We start from the raw sequence: 20,122 nt of genomic DNA on the forward strand, positions 1-20,122 counted from the left end.
CTCTTCCCCACTCCCCAGCACGAGCGGACTGACTCGCAGAGACCAGTCCCCGGGTCATAAACAACCTCTCACTTCCCCTCCCCCGCCCCGGGCCCGCCCGCACTAGGGCCGGCCCCTCCGAGGCCCAAGACCCTCCTCCGGCGACCGCAGGGCCCGAGCCCTCTTTAGGAGGGCGGCCGCGGGCGTGCTCTCTTCTCCTAACCGATGTTTGCTCACTCTACTCAGCCTTCCTCACTCGTCCACGCTATATCGACCTCACAGGGGGAAGCTGACACCAGCCCCCGTTTCCCTTCCCCCGACCCCTATCACCTCCAACAGCCAAGGAGAGGCCGACCGCCCTGACGCGCACGCTCACAGCCGCGGCCGCCCTGCGCGCGCCGACGCGGCCCCCGCCCCCACCCGCGGTCCTTTCGTTGCCCGTCCCCGCCCCTTCCCGAAGCCCGCCTCCTCGTCTGCCCGCCCGCTGGATCGCCCCTCACGCTCGCTCTCGCGCGCACCCGACGCCCCGCCTCCGCGCGTGCTCAGTAACTGTCCCCGGAGCCGGCCTACAAGCTTCCCCCGCCCCTGAGCTGTTTGAATATGCTAATGAGAAGCTACGGACTAGCCAATAGAACGGCGGGGCGGTGCATCACGTGGTTCGGGGACGTGTCAGGGGCGGAGCCTCTGCAGCCCCTGCCCGAGTTAAAACCGGAGTGTGAGAGAGAAAAGCGCTTCAGTAGCGAGAGGGGCTGAGAAAGTGGTGACACCGTCGGGGTGCGGAGGGAGTCCCTGAAACTTCTCCCAACAGCCCCAGGGCCAATCTCCCCTCAGCCCACTCCCCTCTTCGCCAGCTCCCAGGTCCCCACTCCCTGCACCGGGGGTGGGGTGGGGAGCCAGGCCCGTCTCCCGCTGGGACACACACAGGGGCCGGGAGCGGGGACGGGACCCCCGAGGCGGGGGGGACGGACCGACAGACAGACGGCCGGGCGCCCGCCCGAGCGGGCAGGCAGGCAGGAGGAGGCGGAGGCGGGGGTACGACGGGGAGGACTGGGTCTGGGGAGTTTCCTCTCAACTATCGGGGGAGAAACTCCCCGCAGCCGGAGGAAAGACCCAGACGGTGTTTTCCTCCCGGGGGCCGCGCTCCCCCGCCCCGCGTAGCGGCGGTCGCCGCTGCCGCCACCGGCGCCTCCACCTCTACCATCTCTTTCTCCACCACCTCGGGCCCCGGTGTCCCCGGCCAGCACTATGCCCATCTTACTGTTCCTGATAGACACGTCTGCCTCTATGAACCAGCGCAGCCATCTGGGCACCACCTACCTGGACACGGCCAAAGGCGCGGTAGAGACCTTCATGAAGGTACCGACTGACCGAGCCCGGGCGGCGACCCCGGCCCGGCGGCCCGCTGGAGGCAGGGTGGGGGGAGGGCGGCTGGGGGCGGCGGGGCGGGGGTGTCGGGGACCTGACTGCGGGAGCTGCCGGGCTCGGGGACCCCCTCCCCCACCGCGCGGGCGGGCGGGCGGGCGCTGCGAGCTGGGCTCGGCCCGGGCCCGAGCTCCGGCCCTGGTTGGTGTGTGGGGAGCGATCTGTGTGTGGGGGGCGGCGTGGAGGGGTGGCCGCTGCGTGTGCGGTACTGTGGGGGCGGCGGGGCCGCTTGGGCGCCCCTTCTCCGCCTGGTAACCTCGCCTCTGTGCTTCCCTCTTGCCCGCCCTGTTCCTCCTCCCGTCCCGCAGCTCCGTGCCCGGGACCCTGCCAGCAGAGGAGACAGGTATATGCTGGTCACTTTCGAAGAGCCGCCCTATGCTATCAAGGTAACAGCCCTCGCCCTCCCCCTTTCCTCCCTTCCCTTCCCTGTTCCTTCCTCGCTCGCCCTCCCCGCCCCCCCATTCACCCTTCATTATGCTCCCCTCCCCCACCCGCCGCGTTCGGGGCGCCGAGGTCTCTTCCCCTGCGGGTTCCCACCCCCTCCCCCGCTCGGGAGCGTCCTGGCGCAGCACGGAGTCGCCGGGCCACCGCCGTCCCCTCCCCGGCCCGGCCTGGCCCGGCCCGCGCGGCGGCGGCGGCGGCGCTGCGATCAACATGGCCGACATTTCCCCTCCGCGGCGTGAGCGGCAGCAATGAACTGTGGGGGATATTTATTCAAGTTAGCCCGAGTGACAGCCGGGCCCGGCCGCGCAGAGCCCCGGTTTGCATTAAAGGGGTATCGGCCCGGCCGCGGAGGGAGCCGGATGGGGGGCTGTGAGGCTCGGGCTTGTCAGAGCCATCCTAAGGGGGCCGCGTGCCGGTGGGACAGCTGTAGGTTAACTTCGGAAGTCCTGTTCCCATCTGCTTTCCACTAGCACCTTCACATGTCCGCATTTGGGGCATTATGTTAGGTAGTAAATTTGCCAGTGAAGTTATCAAGTACTAAGGCCGTTAGCTACCAAAAGCTATAGAGCAAGTAGGTTTATGCCTGGTCACCGTTTGGAAGAGAGTTTCCTCAGCCGTGATCTGGTATTAATACATTGACCAAGCTATACCAACCAAAAGTGAAGCGGCTACTTGGTGCATGTCAGGTTAGAACGGCTGTCCATGTGTACCGGGCTTTAAAAGATGAAAAAAAAAAATTCTTACATTTTTCTTTTCAGGCTGGATGGAAAGAAAACCATGCAACGTTTATGAATGAACTGAAAAACCTTCAGGCTGAAGGACTTACGACTCTTGGCCAATCCCTAAGGACAGCTTTTGATTTATTAAATTTAAATAGATTAGTAACTGGCATAGACAACTATGGGCAGGTAGGTTGAATAAGGTGGCAAAATAGTTAATTTTTATTTTTGTGGAAAAACACAGTCCAGTCCAAAAACTATATAACAGGAAATACAAATATAAAATATTTTAGATTAAAATACAATGTGCACATAGTACAAAGATAAAACTCTCATCCTGTTGTGTATGGTTTACATCCCTCTTTTTTTCCTCTTTAGAATGCATTTGTATTCAGAATTAGAATCTGAATTCTTTGCTATGAAGTTGACATGAATTTGGTTTTAATCCCTTGGAAGTTCACTAAAGACTTAAAAGGGAAAACATCCTGCCTCACCAAACTCAGTTGCTCTGATACTGTACCCATAGGCAATTGTGCAGCTATTTCAAGGGATTACAGACACTAGTTGATTAGTGATCTCTCTATATTAGTATAAGTGTTAGAGGAAATTATTCAGTTTGTTTCATCAGGGTTTAATTTAACCATAGTGTATATGTATTCCGAAAGGTAAGAAGATTTTCATTAGAGTGCACTGGCTGAGTACATTAAGGTTTCTCTTTAGAAAGCATACACAGTTAACTTGCTGGAAAAATTCTGAATTGCAGGTCTGGAGTTTTGTTTTAAACTCCAAACCCTTGGCAGAAAGACTGGAAAATATGAAGGAACCCTTCCTTCCTTCCAGAAGTCCCTTTATTGCACTTACTTTCATCTATTTGAGAAGGAGACTTACCTTTATTATAGGATGGTTCACTAAGAAATAGCGCAAGGTGGTCCCTCATAACTTTTTGCTACCCTGGAAATAAAAGATACTGAAGAATGTGTAATGTTACATATAACAAAAGAATATTATTCTCAATGAGTTCAATTATGCTGTACAAAATACTATTGCCATAATGATATGTTTAGGTACGTGTTGTGTTCTTTTCCCAAGTTGATAGTCCCCCATTGTCATGAGTTTCACATATTTGTGTGACTACAACTTTCATTTGCTTTATATAGAAAGAAACTGAACTGTTCCCCTGTTTAGAAATCTTTATGCTTCACTTCTTAGGAATAATTATTCATCACTTAAGAATGTTTGCAAAATGGTTGAATTTAGTTCTATAACATTTAGAGTGTACATTACAATTCAGAGTCATTTTACCAAATTGAACTTCTGTCATTTAATTAAGTAAATATGTATTTTCTTACCACATTAATATTTCTATTTTTCCCCTTCTCTGTGGTGCTTCATTTTGCAATTCCATACTTTAGGTAGACTTGCCTTGAACTTTTTGGTTTGTTTCTTAAAATAATGATTTCTTCTCTTTCATATTCCTTTGTTATATGTAGTACTGCACAGTATTTTATTGCTTAAGATTTTCATCCAGACTTTGAATTCAAAGATGTTTGAAACTTACCATTATGTGGTTACCTGATTTGGTTGTCAGTTGTCAGTGTATAGCAGAACTATTAATTTCCGGTTTTTCTGCATCACATTTCATAAGTGGCCAAGGCATTTGTACACATTCACCTCCTACTATCTATTGAAGCTATTTCTTAGGATGCTTCCTTAGAAGAACTACTTCTAATGGAGAAGCTGAGGACATTTGTAACTTAAGCTTGTATTTTCCTTTTCCCAGTTGCCATCTTCCACCAGAGAACACTTTAGTTCTAGTCTATAAAACTTAGAAAAAGTTTGAGGGCAAGGTGGTGCTGCTGTGCTGTTAACACTTTGACCAAGAGAAGAGCCTGAAGATTGGGATGTTTTTTTGCATGTTACTGTTTATTAATTCAACAACAGGGAGGGATAATGCTTCTCAATTATTTTGATGAGTAAGCAAGGATGCAAGGCATAATATTAATGCTTATGTCTTGAATTGGCACATGAAAATGACACTGGCATTAAAATAAGAAGCCACAGTTTCCAAATGAAAGTGATTATTTGAGTAAAGAGTATTCAATTAGAAGAAAATATCTTTGCAGAAGATTTTTTTCAACGTAAAACTATTCTTGCTGATTTAAACATTACACATTTTGTGTTCATAAAAAGGATAAATTATTAGGGATTTTGGATGTCTCACATATTTAATACCAAATACCGTTCATGTGTTTTCTTCTTTGTAAAAGTACTTTGTATCTGCCTGTTCTGTGGAATACCTTTATGCTGTAATCTCAGTGTTTTTACCTAAGTGCTTCCCTTTTCATGCTCTATACTAGGATCTGTGGAGCCCACAGTACTGAATACTTGTATATAATCTCAGTAGTTGAAGGAAATGAGAAAAGATGAGTTAGGTGGAAGACAGAACATAACTATTTTATAGAGCGTCTAAAAAACTTTATAATAAGTTTCTAATTATTTTCTTAAATATCTAAATATGAGTCAATGTGTATATATTTGTTTATTTGTATATTACATAGATAATCCTCTATCTCCCCACACACATGCACATGTTTTTCCATAACCAATTGCAAGAATATTAATGTCTATATTGCATTTGTTAATTTAGTTGGCATACCTACAAATAAAATACCTTTTGAGTTATTAGCTAGGATGCTATCAGAATTTGCAGAGCATCGATGAGGTTAAAGCAGCTGAGAAAAAAGAATGATTCTTTTGAATATTTTCATCAACCACTTTGGATATCCTACTAAGAAATTCTGTGCGTATAGAAGTTCTTATAAATATTTAATTTTGCTAATCAGTACCATTTGCTGATATTTCGATAGTCATGGAACAATGTGTAGCCTCTAGTCACTCTTCTTTATAGAGGACCTTATAAATTGCTTATCTTTGCAGATAAATTTGATAACATTTCTTTCACATGTGTTCAACAGTTTCAAATAATGCTGTCCCCAGAGCCACTGAAAATCTGAACCAGCCTTAATATCTAAAATTAAGAAATGTATAAAGTTTTAGAAGTCTGATTAAAGTTTTATATGTAGATCAGTTTTTTTCATACTATTTCAGATTGCCTGTTTTCCATCAGTGTTTTCAACATTGTCTTTCCTTTTTTTTTTTTTTTTTTTTTTAAGTTAGGTTTCAGTTAGTATTAGCTGCTGTATCTTCCTCTGGCCTGTAACTCATCATTTTTGTTGCTGACCTGACTCCACATCCTCACTACACAATATATTAGTACTGATTAGATTGTTCCAGAACTTAGAATGGCACCTGACATACTGTGTGCCCTTGGTAAAGACAATCCTTGACAGATAAGCCTAAAAGGAGATAATATATGTATTTAATTTTTTGAGGACTTCAATAATGAGTGAGTGCAGCTCATTGAAAAATTGTGGCTTTTTAGGTAAGATCAAATTGAATGATTCTTATGGAGAATTTTGACCAATTTTATTCTTTGGCATATAAAGGTCTATTTATGAATTAAGCAGATAATCCAGGTAAATTACTTACTTTTTTCCCTTTACCGGAGTAGTACCCATTTAGTACTCAGGTAGTACAAGATAAAGGCTTCTCTTTGAAGGTTGGCAGGTGAAATAGTGAAAACTTGATTCCCATTTGGGGTTTTCGTTTCCCTTAAGCTGTCAACAAATGTATTAATAATAGTTTTGTATATATTAAGCTATAGAAATATTTCCAAATGAAAGTGCATTACTATATGTGAACATACTGTGCTGAATGTGAACTGGAAACAATGGTGAATGGTATTTTGTAAATTTTTTAAGTCCCTTAATTAAAAAAAATTTTTTTTAATTGTGGTAAAAAACACATAACAAAATTTACCATTTTAACCATTTTTAAGTGTGCAGTTTAGTAGTGTTAAATATATTCACATTGTTGTGCAACCAGCATAACTTTTTCACGTTGCAAAATTGAAACTCTGTATCCAGTAAACAGTAACTCCCCATTTCCTCTTCCTCCTCAGCCCCTGGCAACCACTATTCCACTTTCTGTTTTTATGAATTTGACTATGGCTACCTCATATAAGTGGAATAATAATACAACGTTGGTCTTTTTGTGACTGATATATTTCACTTTAGCATAATGTTCTCAGGGTTCACTCATTGTAGTATATGTCAGGATTTTCTTCCTTTTTAAGGCTGAATAATATTCCATTGTGTGTGTATACCACCTTATTGCTTCTCCACTCATCTGTTGGTGGTCATGTGGGTTGTTTCTTCTTGGCTGTTGTGAATAATTCTGCAATGAACATGGGTGTGCAAATATGTCTTCAGGATCCTGCTTCCATTTCTTTTGGATATATACCCTGAAGTGAAATTGTTGATCATATTGTAATTCCATTTTTAATTTTTTGAGGAAGTACCATACTGTTTTCCATAGCAGTTGGACCATTTTATATTCGCACCAACAGTGCACAAGAGTTACACTTTGTCTATATCCTTACCAACACTTGCTATTTTTTTTTGACGTTAAGTCATCCTGGTAGGTGTGAGGTGATATCTCATTGTGGTTTCTGTTTACATTTCGTTGAATATCAACATAGGCTTCTTGGCCATTTGTGTATTGTCTTTGGAGAAATGTCTGTTCAAGTCCTTTGCCCATTTTTAAGTTGGGTTTTTTGTTGAGTTTTAGTAGTTCTTCATATATTCTGGATATTATTTTTTCTTTATTGAGACAGAGTCTTGCTCTGTGGCCTGGCCTGGGCTAGAATGCTGTGGCGTCAGCCTAGCTCACAGCAACCTCAAACTCCTGGGCTCAAGTAATCCTTCTGCCTCAGCCTCCCGAGTAGCTGGGACTACAGGCATGCGCCACCATGCCCAGCTAATTTTTTCTATATATTTTTAGTTGTCCATATAATTTCTCTCTATTTTTAGTAGAGAACGGATCTTACTCTTGGTCAGGCTGGTCTTGAACTCCTGACCTTAAGCGATCCTCCTGCTTTGGCCTCCCAGAGTGCTAGGATTACAGGTGTGAGCCACCACGCCCGGCCGATAATTCTAGATATTAAACCCATATCACATACACGATTTGCAAATATTTTTTCCCATTCTGTGGATTGCTTTTTCAGTCTGTTAATTGTGTCCTTTGATGCATAGTTTTAGATTTTAATATAATTCAGTTTATCTGTTTTTACTTTTGTTGCCTGTACTTTTGTTTGTCACATCCACAAAATCATTGCTAAATCTAATGTCATTGAAGCTTTCTCCTATGTTTTAAGAGTTTTATAGTTTTAGATCTTATGTTTAGGTCTTTAATCTATTTTGAGTTAATTTTTGTATATGGTAAGTTAAGGGTCCAACTTCATTTTTTTGCATGTGTATATCCAGTTTCTACAGCACCATTTGTTGAAGAGACTACCCTTTCCCCATTGAATGGTCTTGGAAAGCGTCTAAACTTTTAAGTCTCCTAAAATGTATTTTCAATAATTGTTACTGGTAGAGAAGGGACTTTACAGTCAAACTTGCTTCAGTGTTTTTTCCCATCTTTATTCTATATACAAAAAGCAATGGCCAGAAATGTGAGAATTGGAATCCCAATCTTGACCTTGCCAATGAATTACTATGTAACATTGGGCAGTCACATTACCACCCTGTGCCTCTGCTGCTGCTTATTCCAAATTGGCAATAATGAAGCCATTGTACCCAAAGTTGTTTCAGTGGTAGTTGATAAGCATAGGGTGGTGGTTTTAAAGAAAGATGTTAAATGAAAACATGGGATAAAGTACAGCGATGGTGTTTTTATAGAAATACCTTAAATGAAAGCTGGATGTAAATAATTTAGCAGAAAAGTCATAAAGTCATTCTTTTGTAGGAAAGACATTCTTTTGTAGGTGACAAAAGCACATGCTTTAGGATTCTTTCAATTAGGGAGCTCCCCCTAGTGCGTTTAAGATGAGATTTACACAAATTTGATTTGCAAGGAACCTTTGAGGAGCACATCTGTTGGGTAAATCAAGGGATGTTTTAATAAAATTTGACTAAACTCAAAGTAGCATAAAATGCATATGATTTATTTCCTATTGAGCATTAATTTAATAGTGGTAATTCAGATGAAAAGAAATATTTCAAGACCTAAATTTTGTTTTCTTTCAAAACACTTCCCACAATTTCTTCATAATTTTATACTTTTATCCTCTCTTTGTTTTCTAAAGAATCAAAAAACTGCCTGGTCATGATCCTTATAAAAAAGAAAGAAAAACGATATCTTGAAGACATCATTGAATTCTTAATTAGAAGTTTTCCAAAACAAATCTTAAGTATAAAAGGCAATAATAATACATTGTACTTCTCCTTTAGAGAAATTTATTTTCTTTTCATGTAAGAATGTCAATAATTATACATTATATACAACTAGAAATTAAAAGACCAGGAACAATCTAATATTTGAATGAAAGAATTCTACTTATTCAAGTATTTTGAATTGATTTCAGGTCATTTGTGGTCAGAATTAGCTAAAATGATTATTTAGCCACATTCATGTCTATGGGTTTTTCCAAAGAGATTCTGTAATATTTTATAATTAAATATAGTAAGTATTGTAAATATTGAAAATTATTTTTGGCCATCATAACCTTCACTCAAATTCATACTCAAATCTTGGTGGACTTATTATTTTAAATTTGTTTTTAGAGATGAGGTCTTACTGTGTTGGCTAGGCTGGTCTTATACTCCTGGGCTCAAGGGATCCTCCCGCCTTGGCCTCCCACAGTGCTGAGATTACAGGCGGGAGCCACCTCGCCTGACCAGTTTATTAATCTATATAATTTAAGCATTGTTGTCAGATTGTAAACAAAATGCTGAAGTTTTTTTGGCTTTGTTTTGGTTTGTCTTTTTCCCTGATCTCTCCGCCCCCTCGCAACATTTTTATTGGGATATAACTTAAATACACAAATCCTAAGTATGAAACCTAGTGAATTTCTATCTACACTCTTGAAAAAAATTGAGATTTTACATCTGTCAGCAACTTTTCATTTGACTTTCTGTGTTTTATGATTACTGTTATATAGGGCTTTAGAATGAAAGTAATCTTAGAAGTTTACTCCATCTTTCTCATTTTATAGGTGAAGAACATAAGGCCCAGAAAGGTTAAAATGCTTAATTTCTTTACATTTATGAAATATTTTAAAAGATTATAATTGGTGATAGAACCGTTTACATAGTTTTTATTAGTAATTTGTGTGTCATTTAAAAAGATTTTATTTAAAGTTATAGCCAATAGATCTGAGTTGCTTTTTTGGATTTTGCCTATAGTTCTGTGATGCAGTATGAATTCTTGAACTATTTGCAAACTGGGAATTTCATTTTGCTACTGTGTTACATTTAGCTTTTCTTATAACACTGTATCTATCTAAATACTGTTTGTTACAATATTGGCTTCAGTTGGAGTTCTTCCTCCCCCTTGTTTGGAAAAAAGTAAGAATATGCATATAAGGGATAGGTGACAGGATTTTATACCATAATGAGGCCTAGATTATAATATACATATATATTTAATGGCACTTTTTGATTTTATACTTCATTATTAAGTTTCTGATATAGTTAGCTCTGTAGTAATACTACTTTGTAGTATGCTAGCTAGTATCAGGGGCTACATTTATAACTTCTTACCTGGACAGTTTTTTAACTAGTTAACTACTGTGTTTTCCTTTGACTGAAGGTAATTTTGAAAATTCCTAACATTGTGTCTTAATGGTTCAGAAAAATCTGACTGGACTGGTTTATGAATTCCCATTCCACCCATGACCTGGCAAGTCAGTTTGTTACAACCTCTCAGCCTCATTGTTCCTTCCAGACAAATAGGATAAAAGGAGCTATCTTGCAGGATTGTGATGAAGATTAAGTGATATACAGCATAATTTGTTATTGTAACACAACCTGTTATTTTTGTGAATTTCTTTTTATTTGAATTTTAAACATTGAAATTGTGGATACTTAGACCTTTTTTTTAATCCTGCTTTTTTCCAGAACAAACAGTGTGGTGATATGGAATGAACTGCTTTATTAGAACTGGCTGTGCTTAACTTTGCCACTCACTGGTTTATGTTCTATTGACAATTCCCTTGACCTCTCTGGGCATCAAGTTTCTCATCCAGAAAGTGTTGAAAATACCAATCTTGAAAATTTTTGTGGGGATTAGAAATAATTGTTAATCACCTAGTAAAGGGCCTGCCTGGCACATGGTAGGAACTCATTTGATGATTATTATCACCCCCAATATTATGGTAAACACTTAACAGGATACAAGCTTTTTAATCTGAAACGTTTGACAAAAACAAAATTAAGATTGTTCCATAATCCAGTGTACAATCATGCATTGTTTAACAACAGGGATACATTCTGGGAAATGTGTTGTTAGGTGATTTTGTCATTGTGGGAATGTCATAGAGTACACTTAAACCTAGATGGTGCAGCCTACTACACACCTAGGCTACATGGTATCTATAGCCATTTGCTCCTAGATGTGAACCTGTACAGCATGTTACTCTATTGAATTCTATAGGCATTTGGAACACAATGGTAAGTATATGTGTATCTAAACATATCTAAACAAAAGGTACAGTAAAAATATGTAAAAGATAAAAAATGGTACACCTTGTATAGGGCACTTACCATGAATGGAGCTTACGGGATTGAAAGTTGCTTCAGGTGAGTCAGTGAGTGAGTATTGAGTGAATATGAAAGCCTCGGACATTATTGTACACTACTGAGACTATAAACACTGTGTTCTTAGGCTACAGTAAATTTATTAAAAAAAATATTTTTCGGCTAGGCTCAGTGGCTCACGCCTGTAATCCTAGCACTCCGGGAGGCTGAGGCGGGTGGATCATTTGAGCTCAGGAGTTTGAGACCAGCCTGAACAAGAGCGAGACCCCATCTCTACTAAAAATAGAAAAAAATTATATGGACAACTAAAAATATATATAGAAAATATTAGCTGGGCATGGTGGCCCATGCCTGTAGTCCCAGCTATTGGGGAGCCTGAGGCAGGAGGATCGCTTGAGCCCAGGAGTTTGAGGTTGCTGTGAGCTAGGCTGACGCCCCAGCACTCTAGCCTGGGCAACAAAGTGAGACTCTGTTTCAAAAAAAAAAAAAAAAAAAATTTTTTTTTTTCTTTTATAATAAATTAACCTTAGCTTACTATAACTTTATAAACATATATTTTTTAACTTTTTGAGTCTTTTGTAGTAACAGCTTAAGATACAAACACATACAGCTATACAAAAATATCTTTTTATCCATATTCTATAAGCTGTTTTCTGTTTTTAACATTTAAAAAATTTTACTTTTTAAGCTTTTATTGTTAAAAACTAAGACACACACACACTTTAGCCTAGACCTACACAGAGCCAGGATCATTCAGACATTACTAGGCAGTAGCAGTTTTTCAGCTGCATTATAATCTTACAGGACCACTGTCATATAAAAGGGGCCCATGGTTGATGGAAACATTGTTATGTGGTACATGACTGCACATCCATCATGAGAAGCTATTCAGTGTAGCCTGCTAATGTAAAATTTCTTGCCATAGAGAATGATGGTTCTTGGTTTTGGATTGCAACTCTATAGATTGCTCTGAAAATACTTCCCTCTTGCTGTTAGTGAAGTCTTTTTCCCAGAATCTCAATTTATTTTCTAAAAGTTTGATAACAATGAGTACTTTTATTTTCTTTTTTAAACAAACATGTTTTTAACTTTAAAAGCAAGAAAGATTTTAAGCCTCTTTGAGGAAGTTTAGTGTGGAATCCATTTCTAGGGGTTCATAATTACATGTTTTAGAATTCAAGTTGGTGATGGTTGGGATGGAGTGTAGGGAAGGATGTTCTTGTCCAGAAGAAATAGTAAGTGTAAAATGTATTATGCTTTTGTTTGTCATGTAGATTTATGTGGGAAAAAACATAATAGGATAAACTTTGGTGGGATTTTTTGGTATGAAGTTTTTTTTAGAGCATATATGATTTGACATTTAATTATTGGTATATTGAGAGGTATAGTTGTACATAAAAAGGATTTCAACTTAAAAATCTTATAATTAAGAGATTAGTAGTAACCAAAGGACAAGTTTATGTCAATTTAGTGGATCTATCAAGATTTTTTCTAGTACTGTTGCCTGTTTTATTTATGCCTTAAAAGAAGATGGTATTTCGATATTTTCCATTGACTAGTTTTGCCCAAATAAGTTGTGGGACTCGTGATGAAGGTCCTTGGAAGGATTATGTCATCTACAAAATGTTATTATGAACATGAGAACAGTTCTGAGTATGTGAGGAAAGCCATTATGGTATTAACTATTAGGTGATATAATTTGTAACTAGTAAATGATAGGATTTGATACTGGCATGTTAAAGGAAAACTTTCCTATTGTCTTAAATCTAGTGAACCATGTTAGATAGTAGGAAACAGCAACAAAGTCTTGTGATTATTGTGGGGTTTCAGCACTGGAAATGTCCAAACAGAATTATTCTGAAAGAATAGAAAACAACAATTACTTTAAATAAGGAAGATGATTGAGTATGCAGTGTACTGTGAAGGGTTAGGCTGCAAATGACAGTAGGTGATGTTACAAAGGCTTAGTCTGCAAGATAATGATAAGGTATGCTTTTGGATTATCAGGAATTAGCAAAATGATGTCTTGGGTGGCCTCTGGAAGTTCCTCAGTTGTGATAGTTCTTGATCATTTATATACTTTAGCAGGTAAGAATGAATGTAAAATTTTGAATTTTAGTCATGCAATCCCATTTCTCGAACCAATAAGTTAGAAAGAAAAACCAAGAGATTGCATCCAGAAGATTGAGCCTAAATGATGTAGTAGAGTAAAAGGTCTTTATTCTAAATTTTATTGTTAACCCAGAATGGGTAATTTATAATCCCAAGTGAGATAATATTGAATGCAAATCCTAATGTAAAATGGATTATTTTGTGTTCTGAGAGTTTCCATTTAATGAACTATAGTAACATTCTAAAACATGTAGCAATCTGTGCAGTCATCCATATGTGACATCTGCTTCTTCATGAGCCACATTTCTAAGGTAAAACCATTGATGGATTTGTATGTATAATTATGAAGGCTTACAAAGAATTTTTTGAAAGGATAGGCCCAAATATTATGTAGTTATATTTTTTATTTCTCAGAAATGTCATCTATTTTGAAAAATTGAAATCCATAAAGACTTGAAGATATTTGGCACAATCATCAATAAATGAATCAGAATCTAGCAAGAATGGATGCCTAGATAGAAACACTTATTCAAGTACATGTATTTATATAGTGTATTTGGAGAAATTGAAAAAATTGAAGTATTTCCTCTGGAAAAATCTTAGTGAAATTGCGTTAGTCCTGATTCTTTCCTCGAAAACTAAAAATCCGTATTTTTTATAAAGCAGGACCCCTTAAAGCTAATGTTATATTATGTCTTACCCGATTAAATTGTTTTCAGGTTGGCCTTCAGCCATAGCATATGGGAAATAATATACTGTCTGAGTTTTTTCAAGAGATTGTCAAGAATTTTTTTTCTTTTTAAAATTTAATGCTTTATTGCTAACTTTCCTGACCTGAAACTTTTATTAGGCAGTTCCTCTTCATTTTCATTTGGTAGTCTTTAAGCAATTTATGTAGAAGGCTGTCATAGAAGTCTATCTTTCTTATAGGACAGTTGTATATGGGAATTGTGTCTTTTGAGAGCATATCGGTATAGTGTGGATGTTTAGAAGGAAATAACCAAAATGGTCTTTCTCTACTTCTTTGTCCTACTCCTTGTTATAGTGTTTAAAATAGAGTTCAGTGCTGAGTTCCAGATGTGATTTAACCAGACTTTTGCAAAGATATTATCTGTAGATTTTTTTGGAAATCAACAACCCAAGGAGACAGTTAATTTCTTATCCTTTTTTTTTTTGAAACAGAGTTTCGCTCTGGGTAGAGTCCCTGGGTAGAGTGCTGCCCTGGGCAGAGTGTGGTGGCATCAGCCTAGCTCACCGGAACCTCAGACTCTTGGTTCAAGCGATCCTCTTGCCTCAGCCTCCCGAATGGCAGGGACTATAGGCATGCTCCACGAAGCCCGCCTAATTTTTCTATTTTTAGTGGAGATGGGGTCTCGCTCTTGCTCAGGATGAGTTGTTAATCTTGAGAGAATAGGTAGATTTGCTGAGGTCAAATTAAGTTTTATCATTATTGCTATGTAACTTCATTCATCTGTGTTTGAAAATGTGTTTACATCTTGGCTTTTTTTTTTTTTACTTAAAAATATTTCTGCCATGTTTATTATTACATGCTTTGCAAGTTAACATTACCCAATCCATTTAATATAATGGATGTATTAGATTCTTTTTTTTTTTTTTGAGACAGAGTCTCGCTCTGTTGTCCGGGCTACAGTGCCGTGGTGTCAGCCTAGCTCACAGCAACCTCAAACTCCTGGGCTCAAGCAATCCTCCTGCCTCAGTCTCCTGAGTAGCTGGGACTACAGGCATGCACCACCATGCCCAGCTAATTTTTTCTATGTATATTTTTAGTTGTCCAGCTAATTTCTTTCTATTTTTAGTAGAGACGGGGTCTTCTATTGCTCAGGCTGGTCTCGAACTCCTGAGCTCAAACAATCCACTCGCCTCAGCCTCCCATAGTGCTAGGATTATAGGCGTGAGCCACCGCAACCGGCCCATATTAGGTTCTTTATCCAGAATGTTAGTATTTCTTAAGTAAAATTATATTTATATTTCTGATACCCTCATTACTCTTTCTGTGCTGGCATAAGCACTATTTGCCTATTACTACCTTTTAGGTATTGCTAAAACTAATTTATTTGTTAGAGTAATCTTATTCAAACTTTAGGCTCCAGGTCAAATGTAAAGCTCAAAAACTAAATTATTAATGTTAATATTTCAGACATATTGAATTTATATTACTGTCCTTTGCCATTATACTTACCTCTATTAATTATTGAGTTGCCTTAAGTTTTTTCACAGAGTCAAACTTTAGTAATTCTTCAGTCATTGTAGTGACTATTTGTTACGTTATGATGGCTTGGTTTATTATTTAAATCAAATTCCAAGGTGGAGTTCCTTAGTCATTTATTAAAATAAATGTATGCAATTCCCCCCTACTTTTGCTCGTCTTATTCCATCTGTTTTTAATGCTGCTATACTTTTACATAAGGAATTTTGTGGTTGAATAAAAGAGTTGTATTGGTACACAATTGTATAATGGAATTACTTGAAACTAAAATATTTTTTTAATGTAGAATTTGAACATGTTTTTCTGTAGTTATGGACCTTAATGTATTCTAAGTTACTAAATTTATATACACTAGCAGGTTTTTTAAAAGTTTTATTTTGGGATCCTAGGCACATTTTAATTTTGAAGAGTATTTGTTTTGAATATGTAATAAATGCATATGGTTAAAAAAAGTTGAAGTATTATAAAAAGTTATAGAGTTGCTCACTTCCATTTTTCAGAGGGAATCAGTTAATCAGTTTCTAATCTATCCTTCAGGGATCTTTTGTATATAGTCAAAGGTACTTTTTTAAAAGCACTAATTTCTTAAGATGAATATTTTAGACTTTGACATCACAAGACTCATTTATGCCCACCACTTGAGATTTTTAACAGTAAAAGTAATAATGTTGCTGAAATCGAAAACAAACATAAAATTTATAATTCTGGCCTTGGAATATTGATTTAAATGTAAGCCTGTCAAGTCTGTTTTTTTTTTTCCTGCCCTGAAATGAGGCAAGCACCTGTCAAATCTTTATTGACTTAAATAATTATATTTTCTTTGGAATGTGTAATTTTCCATTTGTATATTCATATCATAATTTAATGAACCTCCCTACCTTTTAAAAAAATTAACATTAATGACAATGAATTATTGAATTGACAAATATAATTAGCACAAAAACTATGATTTCATAGATTATATTGCTATAATTAGAAGCTAAAAGTGGAACTGATTTACAGAAAAATATTAAGTATATAAATATTAATACAGGAAATAGACATGAAAAAAGTTCTGATTGTGGTATACACATGTTTGAGGTTTAAGCACTGCTGATCTAAAGAAGGTTATTTATTCTAGTTGACTTGCTTTGCAAAGTATGTATTAAAAGAATCTTTCCTCAGTTTATACAGTTTTAACAATGTTTATTTTTATTGGTGATATTACTGATACGTTTTTGGATGTGAATTGAATCCTAAGATGCAATTTTAAAAATAAGCTTAAAATAGAATAATATTATGTTTATATTAATGTTTCTATATTTTAACATTTGCTTTATAGAATCTGAATTTTGACAAATTCATATAGCCAAATATCAGAAAAATTTTCTAAATGACTATGAGGTGGTTTCTAATTTTAGGTGAACATACTTTGTCACCTCTCTGATCTATGGTAATAGAGGAAATAGTAGGATAGATAATGCAGATTTTTTAAATATATTTTTACTGTCACTATAGATTCTACAGAGATGTAAATAAGGGGAACCTAGAGATCATCTTGTCTAGCAATTTAACCATTACAAAAATTTTAACGACAATCCTGTGAAATACTTGTCCAGTATATGTATTAAAACCTTTAGTGACATAGTACTTATGTCTCAAGGCAGCCCTTTCCAGCTTTTAACATTTTTGCTTGTTGCTATTGTTCACTTGAAAGAGAAGTTTTAGACTGAAAAAAGCACAGGCTATTTCTGGAAATTTCTGATAGTGATAAGCTATGTCTTAGGGATATACATCTTAACATCTCATTTGTTGTATTCTACAGGCCATTACTTTTCCTGGCTTAGCAAAACATCTAGTTAGTGTGATAGCTGTGGGTTAACTAAAGATACTGTCACAGAAGAGCCAGAGAGCTAACCATTGGTGCACATTTTTCCTTCAGTAGAAAAGCCTAATACCATGGGAAAATTGTAGCACAGAAAGGCATTTGGCTATCTTTTGTGGGATTGTTTGAAGGACTAGCACACATGGTGCAATGTGATGACACTGGAAGAAAACTTGGGCTTTTGGTACTACACCAAAGCTAGCACTTACAGTTTTTACTGAATGCTCAGGGCTGCCTTACTTTTGCTTCACAAGATGGGTTATGACCTGTTTAAGGATACAGTAAAATTCTTGTGCTTCTCCCCCTACTACAGTTTCAGTTTCTTGGGTAAAAATAGAAAGAATTCTGGTTCTGAGATCCCAGTTAGTTTATGTTTGGGGGAATTTTCTTTTCAAAATAACTTTAACATTTTCAAAAGCATTTTCTTTGCAAAAATAGGCTTTAGTGGATAATATTTGTTTACCTTAAGTGCAGTCTTTAAATTTTCTTGTTATTGAGATTTTATGCCTTAACTGAATTGTTTAACACCATGATAATCAATTGTTGAGAGAACCTATAATAAGAAATTTTAAGTGAAGTGAAAATTTTTATTTAAAATATCTTGTGGCAAAACCCTTTTACTTAAGGGTTTTGACCAAAATCAAAATTTTTAAATTACAAAAAGATTCCCATTAGTAAATAGCGCTCTAGGCAGAACATTATACTTTGCATTGTATTTTCTAGTGATACGTCTGTATTTGTTTATGTTAATAACCACTGCTCTGACAGTAAAACATGTGAATTTATTCTGCTTAATGGCAAAAGTAAACTTTTAGTCCCTCTACTGGCTGCCTTTGTCGTAGCAGAATTTAATTTTTTTTATACCTTATAATTATGAAAAAGGCTATTTGTAACTTTATGACCAAGGTAAATATTGAGGGAAATTCCTAATGGATTATCTCAGTTGAGTGCCTTTATAAACATACTTATTAAGAATAAAAATGTAAAATAATTGACCTTAAATGAGGATTTGAGAATTATTAAGCTACATAGGCTTGGCACCAGATAACTAATAACATTATATGGCAGTAATTAAATCATAACTCTAATTTAGACTTTTGAAATGTTAAAATTTTAAATTATTTTCTTTAAACATGAAAAAATCTTGTAAGACTGGCAGACAACTAAAATCATGTTTTAATTTGCTGGGTAAACAATAATGTTGACAGAGAAAGATGCCAATTTATTATGCAACTGCCAAGAATAAGTGTACTTACTGTAAAAGGCAGAGGAAAAAAAGTGCAAACCTGTATATAAGAAAACTTTCTTGAGCAACACGTTCTGGTCACTTTCTGCTAGTGATTTAGAAATTCATGCTTAAATAAATGTGCTCATGTCAAACATTTATATAATAGAGGCAGGGATACTTTTTTCCTGAAGAAATCAAAAACCTCCTTGTTTGTGTAGATTATATTCATTTAACACATTGACTGCCACACCCGAAAAAAAATTTTTTTTCTTGGGACCACTTGGGTTTTATTATGAAAATAGAATAAAAACTTCCAAAGCAAAATGATTCCTTCTAATTTAATGAAAAATTTGTTATTTTTTACTGTTTTCTGTGCGTGAGTTATATGCAACTTGAGAAATAGTTCATGTGGCTCCCAAGGTAAAGGTACGTGTGAGTTACATATGCTTCATGAGGCCCCAGGCTCAAAACTAGTGTGAGTTAAATACAACCCAGGTGGCAGTTAATGTGTTAAACGTCGTTATTCTCATTTGTAATAGAAAATGAATCTGACTTTTCCAAAATTTAAAGTCAGAAGGATGTATTATTTTATCTTGTGTTCATATATATACTCTGAAAGTTGGCTTAAGTTACATATTTTTTAAAAGTGAACATTGCTGTACGGTGTGTTTTATTTCAGTGTGTTTGTGTTGGGGGAAGGTATTATACATAAAAAAATTGATGGGTAAGAAATCACAGAACAATAGCAAATCCAAATAAAGGAATGGTCCTACTGTAGTTAATTTTACTGCAGATAGAATATATTAAAAACAAAATAAACAACCTGATTATAACACCATTCATTGTTGGTTGAATATGGCACAATCCAGGTTGGTATGGAATTGTGTCCAAGAGAATTTAGCAGCTACCAATAGGACCTCCAGGTGCTGCAGAAAGACCGTGTGATTTAGAGTTGGAACGTCTTATTAAGATTCTGTCTTTGCCACTTACCAAGTAGGCCACTTAGAGTTACATAATTTAATCTCCCTAAATATGTTACCTCACTCAAGTTTTTTGGATCAAGTGAAATAATAACAGTGTCTTATTGTTATCATCAAGAGCCTGGTTATAGTAATTTCAGGCATGGCCCTTGTGGAGAGTATTTTGTATATTATGAGACTAGTAACTAAAGTTTTGACTAAAAGCTTTGTTTTGTTGTCTAAGAAAAAGTAACTTTGATTTTAGTGTTTGCTTAAATAAATTTCGTAACTCAGACTTTCTGATAAGTTTTAATACATTTTAACTTGATTTATGAGCCTTAAAAAGTGTGTATTCGTTTTTGGATGGACACCATCATCTATAAGAGTCTGATACACGGTAGATTGTTATTCTTTAATTACAAATATGACTAATTTTTTGGCCTCTGAAAGTTAATTCTCAGTGTGCTTGTATAGGAATAAGAATGTATGGGTGTCAGACTTCTGGTCA

The 20,122-nt window shown here is 37.4% G+C and overlaps 1 protein-coding gene across 2 annotated transcripts in view; it reads left to right on the forward strand.

Moving 5' to 3' along the window:
- Window positions 1-752: 752 nt before the first annotated feature.
- Window positions 753-20,122, forward strand: part of INTS6 (integrator complex subunit 6) — an 84,478-nt gene continuing 65,108 nt past the window's right edge. The window contains exons 1-3 of one of the 2 annotated variants that reach the window (XM_069467700.1): window positions 753-1,335; window positions 1,710-1,787; window positions 2,604-2,753. In XM_069467700.1, coding sequence (XP_069323801.1) covers window positions 1,225-1,335; window positions 1,710-1,787; window positions 2,604-2,753 — 339 coding nt within the window. In that variant the 5' untranslated portion in view covers window positions 753-1,224. Of the gene's footprint in view, window positions 1,336-1,522; window positions 1,547-1,709; window positions 1,788-2,603; window positions 2,754-20,122 lie in introns of those variants that run through there. The other variant, XM_069467701.1, reaches the window with a different exon arrangement.

This window comes from Eulemur rufifrons, chromosome 4 (genome assembly GCF_041146395.1).
Source record: "Eulemur rufifrons isolate Redbay chromosome 4, OSU_ERuf_1, whole genome shotgun sequence".
Lineage (NCBI taxonomy): Eukaryota > Metazoa > Chordata > Mammalia > Primates > Lemuridae > Eulemur > Eulemur rufifrons.